This window comes from Neophocaena asiaeorientalis, unplaced genomic scaffold (assembly GCF_003031525.2).
Source record: "Neophocaena asiaeorientalis asiaeorientalis breed wild unplaced genomic scaffold, Neophocaena_asiaeorientalis_V1.1 scaffold91, whole genome shotgun sequence".
Taxonomy (NCBI): Eukaryota; Metazoa; Chordata; class Mammalia; order Artiodactyla; family Phocoenidae; genus Neophocaena; species Neophocaena asiaeorientalis.
Window position 1 is genome coordinate 13,191,312 of NW_020173198.1, and position 16,321 is coordinate 13,207,632.

General features: G+C 51.0%; 1 protein-coding gene across 2 annotated transcripts in view; it reads right to left on the minus strand.

The window, feature by feature from the left end:
• Positions 1–16,321, minus strand: part of SNX29 (sorting nexin 29) — a 541,330-nt gene that overhangs the window by 48,215 nt on the left and 476,794 nt on the right. For both annotated transcript variants that reach the window (XR_003003188.1, XM_024744175.1), the window contains exon 20: positions 10,328–10,467. Coding sequence is in view for 1 of the 2 variants with exons in the window: in XM_024744175.1 (XP_024599943.1) it covers positions 10,328–10,467 (140 nt within the window). In the remaining variant the exon portion in view is untranslated. The remainder of the gene's footprint in view (positions 1–10,327; positions 10,468–16,321) is intronic.

Sequence of the window (16,321 nt, forward strand, 5' to 3'; positions counted from 1 at the left end):
CGAGGCCAGCGGTCCTTCAGGACCTCGGACAGCTGCCAGGTCCCGAATGGGTCCCTGCAGAGCGAGGCCTGCCCGTGGAAGGCACACATTTCTAAGCAGGGCTGTGGAGCTGACCTGCCCCCCACCAGGAGGCTCGACAGGCAGCTGGGGCTCTAGCAGGCGCTTCCCCCTGCCGCCCTCGATGACTTGTTCTCGGTGGCAGGTTGCTATTCTTACTGCTCTGGGACTAGGCGTTAATTTGGCAGCTCTTTCACACAGAGGAAGCCTTCTTTGGGAAACGCTCTCTCCCCTCGCAACCCTGACCCAGCTTTCTCCAAGCTTCCGCCTCCCCTCCCCTCTGCTGTGCTGGCTCCTGGCCTACTCTGTCCCAGCTTCCACCCTGTCACCTCCTCCTGTTTCTCTGAGCGCCCTTCCCCACCTGTGACACCCAGTCCCCAGTTCATATTAGGGAACTGTCTCCCAAGGAGTGTTTCCAAAATCCTGAAGGACGTGACTCTTTGGGATTGGAGAGCAAAAGTCAGAATTCCTGGGTGTTTTCTCGGAAATTCCCCAACTCATACGTTATTCTTAAAAATAGTCCCAACATTCTTCATACTATTTATTCATCATTGTGGAACTCTAACATGATCTGCTTAATAAATAAGAAGTATTAAGTTCAGTGGTATTTCACAAAGAATCGTAGCCCAGAGCAAATATTCAAATGCTGGGAAATGCTAGCGAACGCTATTGGGTCATGTTCGGATAATAATGTAACACGCGAATCTCCTGTGTCGAAATTGCCAATTTAAGGACTTTTTGTGCTTCTAAAACGTAGTTATTGGAATGCCACTCACAGCAGTATACTATGTACATAAACTTATTAGTATTTATTTTATTTGCAAGAATGATTCATTGTTTGCAGCAGACAGAGCCATGAACACACTACTTTATGACATGGCATCAGCTAAAGGCAAGACTAAGTAAGTAGATCATGACCGTTCCTCTCCTAAGAGCTCCAGTCCTGGTTCCAGGAACCATCGACCTTTGCCTTCAACTCCATGCGTGGCACTTCCTGCTCTTGCTTTTACCTCATCGGCGTGGATTCCTTCAAACCAGGGATTGTTACACTTTAATTTTCACAGGAGAATGACAATAGTTTTTCCTGATTTCCTGACTGATCTTTCTTGAGACCTGGAAAAACTTATGTTTCCTGAGAAACGCAGTCAGGAATTCACGCCTGATGCCAAGCCACAGGCTGCAATGCTAGGAGACACTCAGCTCTCTCTCCTGCCTTGAGGACCCCCCAGAGAGTGGTTTCTAAATCCCGCGTCTCATGCTCACCTCGCTGCTCCCAAACCGGTTTCCCCTCCGTACCCTTTGCCCAGATATTTAGCCTCAAAATCTTGGCATCGTCTGGCTCAGGCCCTCCCACGCTTTCTCTTGACTCTTACGAAAGCACCCTGCCCCATCTCCCCACCACTCTCACTGCCCCCTCCCAGCTGCAAGTGGGATCCTCCTAAGGCATGGACCTGAGCTCAGAGACCTGCGAGGGCTCCCTTCCCGGAGACCAAGATGGTATTGGTTTCCAAGACCTTCCACCCCCAGCTCCCAGCCCTGCTTTCCAGGGCATCCTGGCCACAAGGGCGGCGCCTGCTCTCCGCCAGTGGAGGACAGAGGGCCCCCCGAGCTTTGCAGCTGTTCTGCATATCTGGACAGAACATCTCCCCCTTCATGCCTAACAAAATGGTGAGTATCAAATTGATATGAGAGGGTAGGGGTTAGTGATATCTGTCAAAATTTAAACACGCACCTGCCCCCTGAGCCAGAACCGCTTCTAAAAAGAAACTCTACAGACCTACCTGCCAAACTGTACATCTATTTGAAACATCCCTGGCAATACTGTTTGAGGGAGAAAAATCTGGAAACCTCCTAAGTGTTCAGATGGAGCGATGGTGAAATAAATTATGGAACAGCCACTGCAGTGAGTACTCTGTAGCTTTCAAAGGGAATGAGCCAGCTTTATTAAATTAAAAAGGCAAACTACAGAGGGCTGGGTAGAGCCTGGCTTTGGCTTACATAAGTATTGACGATTTCTGCAAAGTTACATAAGAAACTTGACAGCGATCACAGGGGTGGGGGGCACGATGCATAGCAGAGTGGGGTGTGATGTTTACTTCTCCCTCTTATATCTTTCTGTTGCGTTTCAGGTTTTTTTTTTAATACCATGATTTTATCACTTCCTCCAAAACGTCTGCTCCCCAGACTCTCCTTTTCCCGTGCTCCCTTTCTGCTGGTAGAAAATAGTTACGCACATACAGAGCTTACTATATGCGAGGCGCTGTTCTACGAGCTTGACATGCATGCGCGCGTGGAACCCTCTCGGCAGCCCCAGGAAGGGATGCTGGCAATATCTCCACTGTACAGAGGAAGACTCTGAGGCACGGGAGGGCTTAAGTTAGTTGCTTGAGGCCACACAGCTAGGGCATAGCAGAGCTGGGCTACAAACAGGGCAGTATGACACCTGTCTAGGCACTCTGCAAATTCCTAGTGAATGAAAACAGGAATGAGGGAAAGAAATGCTGCCATGGAATGATAACATGACCCACACACCTGCTGACCCTGAGGGCTGGGGCGCTGTCTTAGTCATATGTGTAATAATACCCCCACCAACCTCCCCCACTACCCCAGGGGCCTCCATGGAGTAGCTGCTCAGTACTACCCAGCCCTCTGTAGTTTGCCTTTTTAATTTAATAAAGCTGGCTCATTCCCTTTGAAAGCTACAGAGTACTCACTGCAGTGGCTGTTCCATAATTTATTTCACCATCGCTCCATCTGAACACTTAGGAGTGTTGACTTGAATACAGGGCCGTCTGTATGGAATAACTTGGTGCATCTCTATATCTGCCTGGTCTGTCAGGACCCCAGGTGTGTCATAACTCTCTTCTCTCACTCCCGACAACCAGTCCTCAAATATGTCCAGGGTCCAATCACCCTGGCCAAGCCACCACCCTCCTCCTGCTGGGCCCTACAAAAGCCTCCCCACCCGGCCCCCGCTGATTCCATTCTCTACCCCACATCCAGAGTGAAGTTTTAAAAACACAAACCAGGTTATGCCACATTTCTGCTCCAAACCCTTCAGTTTGGAGTAAATCCCAAAGTCATTGTTACAGCCTCCGAGGCCCTGTGTGATACAGCCCTGGGGACGTTTCCAGCCTCATTCCCCTGTTCTCTCTGTTCTGGCCAAATGGCCTTACCTGACACACCAAGCTTGCTCCTGCTTCAGGGCCTTTGCACTTACTGTTCCCTCTATCTGAACACCCTTTCCCCAGAAATTCACAAGGTCTTCCCTCAGAGACGTCTTTCCTGACCATTTGGTGGAAACACTGCCCATGCGGCTGTGACTCTCTAAGGCCTCTAACTATGCATTATTTTTCTTCAAAGACCTTCTTGTTTAGCAGTGTATTATATGTTTATTTTCCATTTCCCCGACTCCATAAAGGTGGTTTATCCTCTTTTTTCTGTTTTGTTCTCTGTTACATCCCCAGTGCTTGTTGAGTCCTTAGTAGGTGCTCAGTAAACACTGACTGGATGAAAAAGGTGTTTGCTGAACACAAGCCCCTTTGACAGAGGCTTTCCATGTATCCGCTCAGCAGCGTTTCTGCCCTGGAGACGTTCCAGGCTCGCCCACTTTTTCTGGGACTTGTAAAAGCTGCACGATCGTCCTCTTCTCCCTCCTCTTTGTAGAGCTGATCTCTCCCCACTTCACCACCAAACAGAAAAGAAATAGCAGGAGTAGAACATAATTACTGTGACCAGTGGGATGCATAGGGGGTAGGGAGGCCATCTCAGTATCAGAGAAGAGTAGCTGTCGCCCTGGTCATTTTCAGAAAGGGTGATTCATTCTGATCTCTGTGGGTGGGAGCCTTGAGGGCGTGGAAGACCAGTACCCTGGGGACTGCACTTTCTCTGCATCCCTTAACACGGCCCCTGGAATAGCCAGGCTGGCAGATGGAGGTGATTAAGTGTCATTTTACATATCATCTCTCCAGGCGACAAGCTGGCAGGTCTCCCTGGGGAGGGGCCTCCGGGTAACGAGCTTCTGAGGAGTGGGCATCCTCCTGCAGGGGAGGCCTGGCCCCTAGTGGGGAGCACTGCCATCCAGGCCCGGCTGAGCTCTTGGGCTCCCAGAAAAGCCAGAGCCTAGCTGTCGCACCCAGTTTCCCTGGGGCAGGCCCTGAGTCACTCCATCTAGATGAGAGATCCCCACAGGGGAAGGAGGAAGGGAAAGACTGACTTTCAGAATAATTCATGTTATAAGTCAGCATTTCATGAGCACCTACTATGTGCCCTGTATCTCAGGGAAGCACAGCGGGCTCTTGCCCTGGCCTGCCACTTACTCTCACAAGGACCTTAGGCAACCCACTTAAATTTCCTGGCACTCCAGTTTTTCACCTGTAGACACGGATGGATGGATGGATGGATAGATAGATGGATGGATGGATGGATGGATGGATGGATGAAGAGACAGATGGAGAAATGTCTGTAGGGTTTTTGTGGGGCTTCTCTCCTGGTCTTTCTCACGAGTCTCATTATCAATGGCCACTGACACGGAGAAGCTGCTGTGTCCCGCTCTCACACAGAATCCTCACCTAACATCCCAGCAGAACAGTGATGTCAAATACTTATCTTCCCATTTTACACATAAGGAAACTAAGACCCAAAAAGGCTGGATCCTTGCCCGAGATCACCCTCCTCCTTCATGGCAGAGGTAGTGTGGAACAGCGCTGACTCCCAAATCCCCACGCATTCCATTTGGACACCAGGGGTCTCAGGCTCATTTGCCTTCGAGGGCCAGGAAGCTGAGGTACGTCAGCGAAGCAGGTCCAGGGATGATATGAGAGGGAGCGGCGGCGGGTGAGGCGCCAGCTGGGGCACACTCCTCCCATCAACAGTCACTCACATTGCTGTTTTATTTTAAAACACAGCCCACACCTAACCAGTCTGCCAGTCTGGCCACACAACTGAGATTTTCTGAACAGGATCTGCACCCCTTTCTGGCTGCCGTAGACCATTTTGGAACCTGAAGGTGTGGATCAGCCACAAAAGCAACGTGAGTCTAGGGTCCTAGGAAGGAACCACGTGACTCCTGTGAGCGCCCCTGGCAAAGCAGCGTGTCCGCCGGGGTCCACGTGACCCTGGTGTTACCCAGGCTGAAGCGTCTCAACCCCATGCCAAAGCCCCACTCGCTGGGAGAACATGGCAGCTCCTATTTCAGCAAAAATATATTTAACAGCTTTGAGAGTAAATATGGCAGCAGATGGGGGTGGGGAGTGGGGAAAACATCGACTGCGTTTTCTGCTGAGAATCCGGTGGAGAATTTGTGCTGTGACCCACATGACTCTGGCTTCCACCCCCGGAACTTTTCCTCTTCCCTCACGGAACGGCAGAACACGGTGCATTTCCCAAGGATGAGTGACTCTGCAGAAATCCGTTTTAATAACGTGCTAAATGACAGCACCACAAATCACTTAAGTCTTCACCAATCTGCAGTCCAGTTCCGCAGAGTGAATTCTTGGAATCCTGGTCTCCCTTCGATAACGCACCTTCAAAGGAGCACCTGACATTTCCCTAAGTAACTGCTTACATCTGCCATGTGTCACATCTTGGGGTTCTCGTCTTTCCCTCCAACACGCCAGGAGGATGAAAACAACACGGGGCCCCCAAAGGAAGAGGGCATTAGGGGGTGTTGTCTGCTCACTAGTTTGGAGGCAGGTTCTGGTCCCCACGTGGGCCAGACATACACAGGGTTCAAAATGGGAAAGAAATGGCCCACTTCCTACTGTCCTACTTTCTAATTCAGACTGCTGCTGGCATTAGCAAGGAAGGCAATGGGCGGCAGAGAGATCTGGAGAAGAAAACTGAACCTGCTGACTCTTCAACTCTCAGATCTGTGCAGATGGCAGAATCCTTGGAAGTCATGCTGCCCCTTGCAGAACACAGTGAGATACTGACACAGTAAAAAGGAAAGACGAAATGGAAAAGTGTGTGTAAAAGCAGGTGCCATGGAATACTGGATTCCAGGCTGCATGAGCCTGAAGGTTTTAAGGGTTTTGGTGAAGAAAAACAAGCAAATTCTACCCACTAGGTTTAATCCCCCGTACACCTTCCGTCTCCCGCCCCGTATGGGAAAGGCACCACCTTGAGTGACGGTCAGCAGTGGATGAGCTTGTTGAACACACTTTGGAGCACAGAGTGTGAGCAGTGCATCATGGGTGCCTCCCAGTCAAAGCCTGTATTGCTGAGCAGCAGGTAAGAGCCAGCACCACAAACTCAGGCGTCTCGGGGGGCCAGGCAGGTAGTGCGAGTGACTATGGGAGAGAAACAGCCAAGCGCTAAGAGCGCATGGCAGGGAAGGCTCGGCTCAGCGTGCAGGAGGCAGCAGAGTGGCGGGGACTGTAGCCAAGTGTGGTCCAGCGGGAATGCAGGTGGGTATGTGTCTGCTCTGGCCGCCATAACAAAATACCACGGACCGGGTGGCTTCAGCAGCAGACAGTTATTTCTCACAGTTCTGGAGGCTGGGAAGTCCATGATCAAGGTGCCAGCAGATTCAGTCCTGGGTGAAGGCTCTCCTCTTGGCTTGCAGATGGCTGCTTTTTCACTGTGACCTCATGTGTCAGAGGAGAGAACTCTGGTGTCTCTTCCTCTTCTTCTAAGGACACTAATCCCATCATGGGGACCGCCCTTATAACCTCATCTAACCCTGATCACCTCCCAAAGGCCCCATCTCCAAATGCCACCACGTTGGGGATTAGGACTTCAGCATATAAATTTGGGGGGGCACAGACATTCAGTCCATAATAGGGTGTGACCAATTCTGAGTTTTCCAGAGAAGCCTGATATATGATTTTTTAAAAAATATGATACCTTCTAATTTTTTGATGTTGGCAACACTTTAATTAAGAAAAAGTAATAACATGGACCTAGAGATTACCCTACAAAGTGAAGTAAGTCAGACAGCAAAAGACAAATATCATATGATATCACTTGCATGCAGAATCTTAAAAAATGATACAAATGAACTTATTTACAAAACAGAAACAGACTCACAGACATAGAAAACAAACTTATGGTTACCAAAGGGGAAAGGTGAAGTGGGGGATAAGTCAGGAGTCCATGATTAACAGACACACACTACTATATATAAAATAGATATTAAAAAAAGAAAAACAACAGCAACAAATAACAAAACCCCACCGGAAGAGTCAAATAAAAGAGGTGGGAGGGTCGGGCTCCATCCACAGGCTGCGGGTTTGTCACCCATGTCCTCAAGCCATGGGCTCTGGCACCAAACAGCCCGGGCCCCCTATGTGCTGGTAGGTAACCATGGGGTCACAAGGTAACCTCTCTGGCCTCATTTTCCTTGTCAGTATTAGGTGGAACCTTATGAAATTGCCCTTTCATTGGCAACTTTGTAAGGCTCCATGTAATAAAATGAAGATATGGTGTCCACCTAATTAACAGGCTCTCAGGAAGACTGGATGAGGTGAAACCTACAGCCAGAGCTTATAGTAAATGCTCAATAAGCGAGGGGAGGAAGCCGGGCAAGGCCATCCTTAGTCAACAAGTCCACTCATGTTCAGTAGCTGAATGGGATCCTTAGGGCCCTGAATCAGCATTTGAAAGACCTGAGGAAATCTGTCAAGATTATAATAATCACACTTTGGGGAGTTTATTTCCTTAGTTGAGAGAGATGTTTTTTTAAGTAGGAATCTCTCAGGGTGAGATTCTGAACTGAGACACCAGACCTGCTGTTTTCTGGGGCTGCACAGAAAGGAAGTTATCACGTGGAGGTTCACCAGCATGGACAAACTGGGCTGCAGCTCACCTTCCGTCACCCCCAAATGAAACGATCTGCAAGCTCCAACCTGTAATCCCATCTCACTCAAAAAAGACAAAGGAGGAGAGGGCAGCCAACTATGGAACTGCAAGGAAAGCCGCAGGCCAAGCTGTTTAACTTCACCTGGGGTCGAGACCAATGTTGAGTCCAGAGTCTCGTGTCAATGTTGCGCCCCTTGCCACAATCTCCTACCAAAATGCTTTGTGCTTTTTAAGCCCATGAAATTGAACCTCACATTCTCTCTGCTAATTAGGCACAACGCCTTCTCTCTCAGCTCTCATCAACGACAACCAGAGTGGCTGGGACTGCACAACACGCCGAGACACTTGAGTTAAAGTGCAGTTGTCACAAGTCGGCAGGCTGATGTTTGGTGCACTCTCCACCAGAGCTGCCTGGACCACCTGCCCTGGCAGTAGGGGCACCAGCTATCCCGTACGAGGCAGCCTCTTCTTCTCACACGTGAGGTGGGCAACCTTTCTTAGCACTGGGGTCTCAGGACTACCTCTCGGATTCAATTTTCATCAGGAAATTTGGCCAAAGCACACCTGACCCAGTGAGAGGTTGATTTCCAACACTCATCACAGGCCAGGGGGCTGCCTTTAAAAGATGAAGGGGACCTCCTCTCATGAACTATAGTGGCATTTTCAAAACAGCAAGATCAAGGCCCTAGCATCACAAATAACTGAGTAAAAGAAAAATTCAGCTTTCCATATGGTATATTCTGTGTGGGGGGGTGCGCGGAGAAAGGCATCTTTTTATCACAGATAGCACAGTACAATTATACCTTCTCATAAAGGTCCTGAAACAATTAGAAAGACATAAGCAAGTGGCTTGGCTGCCATTTCAAAGCCCTAAGCAGGTAAGAGGGGCAGCCCTGCCGATGTCTGTCTGGTTGGAAGTTCAACTTGGAAATTCTGGAAAGTGTGATGCCAAAGGCACACCGTTCCCCCCACAGACAGACGCAGAAATAAGCCCCGGCTTGAGTCACAGCATCACCGTTAGGACAAAACAGATCCCCAAACCCTCAGCACACCATTTAAAAGAGCTCTGGGGAAAGGAAACTCTTGCTTCGTCCCAGCAAATCAGTGTTTTTCAAGTGACAAGTCCCAACCCACTTTCAGAGGCCCACAGGTTAGCGATATGGATTCTTATATCGATCATTTCCACTATGATGGTAACGTTTTAGAAATAATATACAGTTGACCCTTGGACAACATGGGTATGAGTTACACAGGTCCACTTACACACAGATATTTTTCAATAAATATATTGGAAAAATTTTTGGAGATTTGCAACAATTTGAAAAAACTCGCAGATAAACTGCATAGCCTAGAAATATTGAAAAAATTAAGCAAAAGCTAGGTATGTCACGAATGCATAAAATACAATGTAGAGATACAAATAACATACAAACTATATGTTAAGTGACTACTTATGTCATTGGTAAGGTCAGCAGTAGGCTATAAGTATTTAAGTTTTGAGGGAGTCAAGAGTTATACACAGATTTTCAACTACAGGGGGTGTTGGCACCTCTAACCCCTGTATTGCTCAAGGGTCGAGTGTAATTATATTCTTTGGCATCTGAAGACTTTATAAAAACTAAGGATGCTTCATCATTTGGGTTCCCTGAATCCAAGGGTATAAATGTCGCAGTGTGATGAGAGACTTATGAGAACAGAGGGAACTGATCAGTGATAACGTAGTGACACCAGTGAGGCCCACCCGCCCCCAAGGTGAGGCCCAAACACATGTTTCCCAGCGACGTGACCCAAGGAAAGTCATGGCGGGGGAGGTGTGGTCAGCATGCGGACCACCGGCGCGGTACACGGCACGTGGCGAGCTCAGGAGAAGCTGCTGCACGCCGTCGTGAGCAAAGGTTTGGTTTCAGAAAAAGCAGCATTCGCTCTGTTAACTGCTGATTCTGAATTGCAATGACTTTGTAAGTGCTTAACATGTAAACTTCTTTAATTTTCTTTTTTTTTTTTTTACTTTTATAAGACATATAAGAAAAAGGAATTTATACCTAGTTTTAAGTTGGTTCATACTTAGGTAATATTAACATGAAAGTAACCTAAGTCGGCACCAGTGGGAGTCTGCGAGAAGTTTCCTTGGGTTCACTGCCCACATGCTGAAGAAAGCCTGACAGAGACCACTTTAGCTCTGGAACACCTGTGAGCTGCAAGCTTTCCTTTGATCAAAATGTACGAAAGTATAAAACCACAGAGTCCTGCGTTTTTCGCGAGCCTCAAATCAACAACGCTCACTTGTGGGCTCATTCTCTCGTGAGCCCTTTAAACTCCCAGATGCCTTGACCCAAGTCTCCACATCAGCACCTCGCAGGCTCTGGGGCACAGCCAGGTCCTGGGGCGTCCAGGACGCAGACACATGCAACCGCCGGAGAGAGAAGGAAGGAGGTGTGGGGAGGAGCACGTGAACGCGGCCGGTACTCACATAAAGAAGGGCATCAGCTGGACCAGGGTCTCTTTCTGGGGGCTGGCGGCAAACTCGGGGACCACCTGGATGACTTTGTTCATGACGCTGCGCAGGTAGTTCTGGAGCTGCTTCCTGCGTTCCTCCACAAACTTGGCGTCCTGGGAAGACGGACAGACAGGTGTGCTCAGCTATGCTTTCCTCACCCACCCGGAGACGGACGACCCGGAGAACACGTAACCATCAATCATCACCACCCAGAGCGAGTGCAAGTGGTGCCTCGGGCTTTACACGTGTGATCACGTTTAATAATGGGAGATGCTCGTGATGGTATTATTGTTAAGTGGGGGAAGGCAGGTCCACGAAACTTCCTACAGTGTGTTCCCAGGAATGAATGAAATCTTGGCACCTGCAACATGCCGAGTATGGTGCTGGGACCCGGGACAGACCATAAACACACAGGGTCACGGCTGTGGCCCTGGTGGAGGTCACGGGGCCCGTGGGGGAGACACCAATAAAGCCAGTGACCACACAGGTCAGCATATAACTATTCATCACACTCAATGCCACCCTCCAGAGAGGATGCTTAATTTTGCCTTCATGGGAATTTTCTGAAATATGGATCAGTTGCCACTATTTAAGAAAGATTTCATTAATAAACAAATTCCATTTTCTCTGAAAAACTAGGAGAGGTAGCAGCGCAGTCCCACCCCCAGGGCTACTCCGGGCCGGGGCTGCTCGGTGCGCCCCGAGGCTGGCACAGGGCCCCAGATCCGCGCTCAGGACCCTCCTGACTCACACTGCCACCCACCCCCGTGTCTGCCTGGCCCTCGTAGGCAGGGCCAGCTCCTAGGCGTGTGCTCTGGTCAGTCCCTCAGGGTCAGAAGTCGACCTGTGTGGTGATCTGCCGTCCTCATGTTGAAACTCAATAATTTTGGCACGAGGGACCTCACCTCTGCCTGCTGCCCTGGGACCCACAGAGCCTGGAGCCTGTCCTGCTCATGTACAGCTGCACTGGGGGCCTGGCTTAGACCCAGGAAAGCAGGACCGGTGTGGGGCAGGAAAGGCTTTCTCTGAGGAAGTGACGCTCCTTCCAGACTGAAGGCTGAGTGGGGTGAATAAGGGAGAGCAGAGCGAGGGCGGCAGAAGGAACAGGGTCACTCAGCTTCACAGGGACACGAGAAGCCTCACATGACACACTAGGAAACTGTGGCCCAGAGCGGGGCCGGGCCGCTCGCCCACGAGGCCCCAGAGACGGAGCAGTACAATCATCCCCCCTCTCCACCTCCCGCCAGCCTGGGGCTCGGGAACAGTGTGCAGAATGAGCCCATGTGCTCAGAGACATCCGAGGACATGCCCTGCCCACAAGGCCCTGCCAAGGGCCGGAGCACAGCAGGGAGATTCCCTCTTAAGTGTTGTCAGATTTGGCAAATAAAAAGCCAGGATGCCCCGTGAAATCTGAATTTCAGATAAACAATGAATTTTTCACTATTCATGACTCCATATTCAATAATTCATGACTCAATAATTTTTCAGGGTTCAAGTATGGCCTATACAATAAAACCTTTCCATGTAATATTTGGGATACACTCATACTAAGAAATTATCCATTGTTTATCTGAAATTCAGATTTCACTGGGTATCCTGTCTTTCATCTGGCAATCCTCCTCCGAGTACCGGGGGGGCGGGGGGGAGGAAGGAACACAGAGCAGCTGCTGATCCCTGGGGGCCACTTCAAGGTCACATCAAGGTCCTCTCACCCGAAACCACCCCCTGATGCACTGCCTCAGCCAGACGTTTCTCCAGAGGGGGGACAGCGCTCAAACACTGCTGCTGGCCGCTCCAACTTGACCGCCAGCGCAGTCCCCGTCTGGGGCTGAAATCTCCTGCAGCTTGGTTGGAGGGGCGCTGAGTGCGGGGAGTGAAGGCACCAGGTTAGGAGAGCTGTGGGTCTGCAGCTGGAGCTCAGCCACTCCGGCTCCACTCACCCATCTGATACCAGAGTCCGCTCCACAGTCTCCAAGTTTCAACCCATTGTTAAGCAATTAGACGCTCCTCCTTGGGAAGGTGGTCAATATGCTAGGTTAGTGCCCAAAGGAGCTAATCAGGCCTGGTTTTCAATCTGCACAAGATACCCTCAAGGATGGCTTGAGAGGCTTTGCTGCAGGAAGGCAAGAAAGGGGCTAATCATCCCTGGAAGAACTCGTGGAGATTTCTCCTTTTTCGGGGGGAGGATGCTCAAAACTCTCTCAGCACCAAGGGGAGGTTGGGGATGGCTCCCTGTGCTGCTTGTGGGGCTGGGCTGGGCTATGGGGTCCTAGGAAGGTGAGGATCCCCCAAAGTGAAGGTCAGAGGATCCCACCCAGGAGTCGAATCTGCCCATTTTCACCTGGGCCTCTTCTCGCCCAGGTCCCAGGGCCAACAGGGACTTGGCAGAAAGGTTATCACCCTGGAGGAATCACAAATCCTACTGATTCCTCAAGCTAGGCAGTCCCTGGAAACCCCAGCCAGCTCCTGAGAAAACCCAACATGGCAGTGATCTGAGTTTGACAGCCGAGCAATTTCTACCTGAGCTGTTCAGAACAAGTGATGGTGTTTGTGGAGTCTTTATTCACGATCTGCGCTCAGCACTTTCCTAGCACTGCATCTTTACAGCACAGCGGAGGCTCAGGGAGGGTAAGACACTTGCCCCAGGGCTCAAGACCTGCAGGCGGCTGAGCAGGGTCCCAGGTCATCAGTGGGTGAGCAGTGAGAGCTGCCCTCAATCCAGAAGACACTCTCCAATTTACATAAGAAAAATCTACAGGTCCTCTAAACTGCAGGTGTCTCCCAGCCAAGATGCAGTTCACAGAACTTGCACCTGCCCGTCAGCTGTAGCAGAAGGAAGCGAGTCACTGAGGGGATGGGGGTGCTGACGGCCAGCCTCTGCCTAGATGTCCTGCCTTTGGGGCTCAATATGATCCTGGAGGTATGGACACCTCGAGTGGCCGCACACAACTTGGCAGGACACAGTGGGGCCGGGAAGATCTCAGAACAACTCAAGGAAGCCTATATTCTTTCCCATTACTGTCATTTCATTTTTTACTATGAAAATTTCAAATTAGGGCAAAAAGCAGAGCAAATGGTATAATGAACCCCCATGACCCTTTATCTAATAAAGTCTTAACCCTTTTCCACATTACATCATTTTTACCTTTTTGCGAAGGTGTTTTAAAGTAAATTATAGTCATCATGACATTTTACCCCTCAACACTTCAAGGTGTATTTCTAAAATACTAAGAACATTTTCCGATTGAACCACAATACCATGATCACCTCTAACAAAATGAACGATAATTTGTTGGTGTTACCTCATACCTAGTCGGTGTTTGAACGTTTGAATTTTCAAATGTGCCTACTGCTTCTGGGATTTCTTAAAAAGGGGCGGACTCCATCCCAGGATGAAGCTGGCAATTCTCCAGCAGGGTGAACGCAGCCTCGTTCAGATCAGATTCCCCCTCGGGGATCAGGTGGGCTCTGACCAGAAGGTGAAGATGGTGGTGCCTTTTTCACCACAAGCTGCTAACAGCTTGAATGGCCTAAAAACATTAAAAACCAATGTGTATCTGCCTCAGATCCAGGTTTCTGGCCTCCCTTGAGAAATGGCCCTCATTACTGGAAGCACAGGGCTACCATCCCACCCAGCCTCCTCCCCTCAGTCCCGTCCCGGGCCTGGCCTCTGTGGGACCCCGAATTTGTACCACCTGAATTGCCTGAGGCCCTACAGAGCCATCCAAGAGCCACCCTGTGAGACAATCACGTTCCAGGTGACCACGTTCCAGGTGACGTTCCCTCAGGCAGAACGGCCTGCACTGCCACTGGCCAGCTCTGCTGTCTGGCAGCTAAACCACGCAGAGCTGGGGTTTCTCACCTGTAAACTGGGGATTAGGATGGTGCCTACGTCATTCATGGCAGCCGAGGCTAAGCGCCCGGTAGCCAGCATCGCCTGCCAGGCTCTGCGACAGAAGCTGATGATTCTGGACGTTCAGCCAGGAAGCTCTCCTCAGAGAGTTTCTATGTGTACGACGGGGTGGAGCCAGGCAGGCAGACAGACAGTGGGGAGCCAGGCAGGGGCAAGTGCTGGGACGTCGCCATCCATATGTGATCAGGGAAGTGCGCTGGAGGTTTGCACGAGGAACGGAGAGAGCGTTTCACTCAGGGGAGGCCTCCTGAAGGTGCTGCTCCAGCAGCTCTTGGAGGACAGACACCTGTCAGGGGTCTAGGTGGGTGCCCTCAGTGGGGGAAGGGCACGCCAGGCGGAGGGAACAGCAAACGCAAAGGCCGAAGGCAGAAGGAGTGTAGCTTACGGGAGCAGCAGAGAGCAGGCCCGCGTGGCTAGGCTTAGTGGTTCCCCAGAGCTGGAGCTGGAGCAGCAGGATCACGCACAGCCTGTGGACCAAGAAAGAAGCCGACGGGGTGGGACCCAGGAGGTGCATTTGGAAAGACTGTTGGTGGGGAATGAGCCATAGCAGCCTGAGGCAGAGAGCTTTCACGCCACTCCCCTGCTTGGAATTCTTCAGTGGCGTCCCATGAACTCTGCCCCCTCCCAACACGCACATCTAAACCCTTAGCGTGGCTCGCAGGAACCTTCTCCACATGGCCCCAGCGTGCCCTGCCGACCACTTCCCTTCACAGCCGCCCCCCGCCCCCACCCCAGCAACACGCCCCGCGTCCTGGAGATCACAGCAGCCCCATCAGCATTTGTTGCAGGAACTTAGAAATGTGGGAGGTGGACTGAGGAGCAGCAAGGCAGGCCACCGGGGAGAGCAAGGCCAGAACAGAGACGACAAAGCCCCCTGACCCGGGAGGATGGACAGAAGCAGCTGCAAGCGCGCCCCCTGGCTCCCAGCTCCCCGTGGGCAGGGAGTAAAGGGCAGACAACAGGTAATGAGTGAGCAAAGACAGGGAGCTGGTCCCGCAGGGACCCCGTCTGTCACCCAGGACCCCTGGGAGGACATGAGCACCCACATAGGGCCTGCCCCGCTGGGGAGGGGCCAGCACTTAAAGGGCCAAGGAACGTTTGTGAGTTTTTTGGTTGCGCTCCTAAGGCGGCAGCCAAAACGCAGCATTAGAAGCGATGGGCTGGACCGAAGCCCAGCTCGTGGAATCTGCCAGACGCCTCTGGTGGCCGCCTAATGAGTCCTCGCTGCCCGTGGCCCTGCTGTCGTTTTGTGCGGCACTCCTATCATAATAGTATTGTCAGTTATGGTTGAGGACTAATAATAGAACTGGGAGTTTGTCCTCGCTTTAAAAAAGAACATTCAGGGCCTTCCCTGGTGGCGCAGTGGTTGAGAGTCCGTCTGCCGATGCAGGGAATACGGGTTCGTGCCCTGGTCTGGGAGGATCGCACATGCCGTGGAGCGGCTGGGCCTGTGAGCCGTGGCCGCTGAGCCTGCGCTTCCGGAGCCTGTGCTCCGCAATGGGAGAGGCCACAACAGTGAGAGGCCCGCGTACCACAAAAAATAAAAATAAAAAATAAAAAAGAACATTCAGGACTATTTTCATGGGAGTGTTTTTTTTTTTCCCTCCAGAAAAGGTTAGTTTTATTTTGAGCTTCAACAAGATAAAGACGCCATCAAATGAATATGAGCTATTTTAAAAATGATGGAATGTTGTGAACAAGATGACGAGCTACAGTTCCTGGAACTGATGCTCAGACCCCCTGCCTCCTGTGCTTTGTGACATTTTCTTTCCTGGGCCGTTCCTGACAACAGTGCTTTCTAGACCACATTCCGCCTCTTGAAGGGGACCTCCCCCACGATTCTGCACTTCCAGAGTTCCTTTTTATTTTCATCTAAGGATATCATGGTGTCTTTTGTTTTCTGCGGTACGCGGGCCTCTCAGTTGTGGCCTCTCCCGTTGCGGAGCACAGGCTGCGGACGCGCAGGCTCAGCGGCCATGGCTCACGGGCCCAGCTGCTCCGCGGCATGTGGGATCTTCCCGGACCAGGGCACGAACCCGTGTCCCCTGCATCGG